This window comes from Montipora capricornis, chromosome 8, assembly GCF_036669925.1.
Source record: "Montipora capricornis isolate CH-2021 chromosome 8, ASM3666992v2, whole genome shotgun sequence".
Lineage (NCBI taxonomy): Eukaryota > Metazoa > Cnidaria > Anthozoa > Scleractinia > Acroporidae > Montipora > Montipora capricornis.
In genome coordinates, this window is record NC_090890.1 from 4,875,005 (window position 1) to 4,880,013 (window position 5,009).

General features: G+C 38.8%; 1 protein-coding gene across 1 annotated transcript in view; it reads left to right on the top strand.

The window, feature by feature from the left end:
• The first annotated feature begins 367 nt into the window (after window positions 1-367).
• Window positions 368-5,009, top strand: part of LOC138059786 (glutathione S-transferase-like) — a 12,101-nt gene continuing 7,459 nt past the window's right edge. The window contains exons 1-2 of the mRNA XM_068905400.1: window positions 368-658; window positions 3,999-4,100. Coding sequence (XP_068761501.1) covers window positions 520-658; window positions 3,999-4,100 — 241 coding nt within the window. The 5' untranslated portion in view covers window positions 368-519. The remainder of the gene's footprint in view (window positions 659-3,998; window positions 4,101-5,009) is intronic.

The following is a 5,009-nucleotide window of genomic DNA, read 5'->3' on the forward strand; positions in this document are numbered from 1 at the left end:
TTGCGTGTTTATGGACCTCGACTTCGTCTCGGTCCATAAACACGCAAAAAAAGAACTTGGCCAATATCCAGTCATCTTGACATGTCCCCACTATCCCCGGGGGTCGGGGGGTGGGGGAAACAAATGACTAGTGCATTACATCAAAGGTACCCCAAGCTAACGTTGTATTTTGAGCATCACGATCCATAAGGGTATATTTTGTTTAAAGATCCACTAAAACGCCATTCACGTTACAATGACTGTGAAGCCTTTGCCGGTTAATTAAATAGTCTACTGTGTGTACCGGATAAAATCTACCCATTTCTTCTACCCCTTTGTCCTCACTGCCTCACTATCAAGTTGGATATTTGATATTTCGAGAATGGCCTGTGAATGACTATTGACACGCTGAGTCACCGTTACTTTGAAGAAAAGTTTGTCGCAAGAAAACAATAGTTTAATAGTAGAGCTGAGTCACTGTTAGTTTGAGGAAAAGCTTCTCACAAGAAAACAATAGTTCGTGGAAGTTAACTTGTGTAAATGTCGGGTTACAAGCTTTATTACTTTAACATTCTCGCGAGGGGAGAGATGTGTCGACTGTCTTTCGCAGCGGCTAAGATAGATTTCGAAGATATTCGAATGAATGCATATGGCGAGGAATGGCCCAAGGAGAAAGCATGTAAGTACGTAGGTAGACATGAAGCTATTTAAATGTCCGAAACGACAAAAAAAAAACACAACAACAACAAGGAAAACGTTGAGATTACATATTACAGCCTAATGAAATGGAACAAGGTCTTTGGGTGACCTATTGTAGCTCTTCATTTGTGATTTCCAGTAGACGAACTGATTTTCGATTGTAGAACATCAAGACTAAAGATTCGTGTCTACTATATGACTCGGAGAAAACGAGAAAGAGCAATGTTTAACCAGAAACCTCCTTGTTTGATTTCTTAACCCAAACCTACCTTTTACATTACAATAAACGCCTCCGGATTTCGTAACATGCCGTGAAACAGATGGAATATTGTAAGAGATGGACTGGATTGGATTTGTAAAACATGGATTTGTAAAAAATGGATTTGTAAACGGATTATTTGTAAAACATGGATTTGTAAAACATAGATTTGCAAAAGGTGGATTTATAAAACATGGATTGTTGGTACCAATTATACACTGAAAATTATTCGTGTTTATTTCCTTTTTTGCTGTTTACTGGACCTTACTGGATGCACAATGTTTCCCTACTCACGTATTTCAGTTTACTGAAAAAGCTTGGTCCAGATGTGGACATTTACTATAACAAATATAGAAAACGTTTTTGTTCCTGCTATGAAGAATTTAAGCATTTCAAGGACATAGCGCCTAGATAGAATCCACTGTTTCATTCATCTTTAAAGTAAACTTTGAACATAATGTCAACAAAGCAGAACCTATCCTTTTGCAAACATGATCCAAAAACAAAACTATCTTGTCATTTCCTAACCTGTCTCGACAAAAGTTTACAGGTGTGTAAGTAATGAAGCCTAATGCTTTATTTTTCGACAACACATGCTAAATTAATCTTTACGTCCACCCGGAACTTGAAGTGTTTGAAAAATGGCATGACTTCATGATAAGAAAGCGTTATGTCTCCTACTTTAGCAACTTGTAAGAGGAAACTGATTTACTGCTCTCTTGTAAGCTCTTCTTTAATTTTATTCATGACTGAGCTCCTTGAGAACTCTGGAAACTCAAATGCACGTCGTCGTTTTTTAGTCAGAGATGGAAACTTAAAAGAAGCCGCCATCTCTTTCTTCACACCATCACATATCTTCTCTGCAAAAATTAAAGGCTGGTTTTCACTAGCGACGGAGTCGGAGTCGGAGTCGGAGTCGGAGTCGTAATCAGAGTGATGCGATCTAGAGAAAATCAAACCGTCGCTTATGATCCAGTGAAAACTGCATTGTCGGAGTCGGAAGCGAAAGCGGAAGAGTAAACCAATCACAATGCTCGATTCCAAGCATTGTGATTGGTTGGTTCTTCCGCTTCTGCCTCCGACTCCGACAATCTAGTTTTCACTGGATCATAAGCGACGGAGTCATAAGCGGAGTCGGAAGAAAATGGGAACGTTCTGATTCTTCCGACTCCGATTCCGTCGAGCTTATGACTCCACTTATGACTCCGATCTTTGATTTTCACTAGTTAATAAGCGCTCTACGACTACGACTCCGACTCCCACTCCGTCCGCTAGTGAAAACCAGCCTTAAAATATGCAAAATTGTTTTCGTCACAAAGGGTGTTTGTTCCAGTTTTGCCCTGGTAAAATTACTTTTTCCTTTAACACGTTGGAAATCGGTCTGGACTAGCTCCTGTGTATTAAGATGTTTATCATTTAAGAAGTGCATTGTTGTGTTAAATATAAGCAAGAGGGAATTTTTTTTTGAACGCGAGAGAATGTTAACTTCTCTAATGTGCTATAAATCCCCAAATGCTAATATTACTCAACTATGCACGAACAAATAGTTTTTTTTTTTCAGTACTTATTTAAATGTCTAGCGATAAATAAAATGAAAATAAAATAAGTATAATTAAAATGGGATAGACAAAGAAATAAACAAATCAACAGTCTAACTATGCTATCATGTTTCTATAAAGCCACCTTTTACAAATCCATGTTTTACAAATCCACTTTTACAAATCCATGTTTCCAATCCACTCCAGATTTTACAATATGCCGATACATATATGGTATTGAACGTTCTAAGAAGGAAAAATATCCTGTATCTTTTTTTTGCAAATTTTAAAACATTTCACATTTATGAAACTATAACCAAAAATCAGATTTAATAAGGATTCTTAGTCCTATGCTTAAAGAACAGTGTAATAATTTTTCCACCCTAGTCTGTTTCACCTTTGATTTTGTTGCTTGACTCTGAAGATACCGAGGTAGCAATAAATAACCAGCTGTATTATAGCTGCTTATATCACGGCCTTTTATATGGGAATTCTAGAAGGATCACACAGTGAACTCAGAATTGTGCGGTATAACAGTATAAGGAATTTTGTGCAATCAGTGTTCCTGTTGATTGAACAACGGAAAATCTTCAAAACTCACTGTGTTAAAAAGCCTATCGGTGTTAGTGTTGCAGTGTTGCAACGGTCAGTGTATTGAGGAGGCCCTCCCGGGGGGAAGGGGGGGGGGGGTGGGGATCCTTGTTCTCTTGTTTCCTTTACATATTTGTTTGTGTTCCCTTGTTCCCCAAATTACTTTCAAACTTGTTCCCAGCTTTTTGAGCCCTAAAATTGTTTATGTTCCCATGTTCCCTAAGATATTATGTCATTGTTCCCCTGTTCTCAATTTCGAATTCTCACGGCTGGACTGGATCTAGCATCAAATGGAGGCTAATGCGGGCAGATCTTTTCAAATGCAAATTAATTTGTCCGCGTTAGCCTCCATTTCATGCTAGATGCAGTCCAACCGTTAGAATACGAAACTGGTCTATTCAAATTAGCCATGTTCTGTTGTTCCCCAAAACCCATGGGAGGGCCTCATTGAGGTAGCAGATCATATAAACAGCCGTAACAACAATGCAGTTACTGTGCTGCCATTTTCGATGAACTGAAAGCAAGAGTCCGCCGTATGTTTATGCACAGAAGACTTATTTCATGCACCTATTTTGCAGGGAAAAAACGTCTGCGTGGCGTCTTTTCTTTTCTTTTCGCGCGAAATCCACTCCTTCATTAGGGTTCAATAGTCTCCTTCGCTTCGCTTTCGGGGGAGCGTTGCCTGGCATCCCGACAGACGGCTGCGAAGTTGGCTACTCCTTCAATAACCGGAGTTAAATTTGTTGGCTTGTCATTCCTTTGCCTTCTTCGTAATAATGTAGTTTACTCTTTGCATAATAACCAATGTTGCGTTGGAAATGTTTCGTTACCAGTCACCCTCTCACAACAATTTCTGACTTAAGTAATGTGCGTATAAGTCACGAGTGGCTGCATAATTATTAATTTGTTTCCAACTGATGTCTTAATTTAAGCTGGTAGGCCGCCTTTGGGTCAAATGCCATTTATTGTGACTCCTGAAGGAAAATGCCTTGCACAGTCTGCAACTATCATGAAGTACATTTGCAAAAAAGAAGGTAAGAGTTTCGCTTTGATAGCTTTGAAACTATCTACGTGCCAAACATTTTGTAAAATACATAACCTGTAACAACGAGCTTCAGAAGCCGCTAGTCGGCTTGTAGTCATGTAAATATTTCAGTTTAAGTAACAAACATTCTTCCATTTATAGCATTAAATGAGGGCGATTGTAATGGTCATTTCAGTTCGTAGTAATGTGGTTCAGTCTCGACACAGGCGCCTTTTAAGCTCATTGTGAGCATAGCCTACAAAATTATAAGGATTTGTATAGGAATCCCGATAAAAGGCTTAAGAAGATAATTATATGAAAAAATTCTCAATTAAAAATCGAAACCTGATTGCTATCTTGGGCAGCTTCCTTCCTGTGTGGTTATTTTCCAGATCCGATGCGATTTGAACCATTTTTCAATTTTTCGACGGTTATAAACATGGCTCAAATCGCGTCGGATCTAAAAAATAACCACACAGCAAGGAAGCTACCCACAACGGCAATAACGTTTGGCCTTTTGATCGAGAATTTTTTAATATAATCATCTTCTTAAGCCTTTTATCGGGATTCCCAAACAAAAATAAATTTAAATAATTTTGTAGGCCATGCTCACACTGAGCTTGGGGGGCCTGTGGTCTCGACCAAAATTCAGTGAAAAGATCCTCGCCAGTTGGAAGCTAAGTCTAGAATGATATCAATTTTATTGAACTTCGAAGTTTATTTCCCATTAATTACAAAGACTGTAACGGCATTCCTTTTGGAAGACGAAGCTAAGCCTGCAGTTCAACGAAATTGTAGTAATTAAAGGCCCTGTTACACTGTGCAATTTTTCGTGTAACTTGTATCGCAACGCCGTTGCGATACAAGTTGCATCAATCGTTGCCCGATGTAACAAACCTTGCAAAGGCCAAAACGGCGC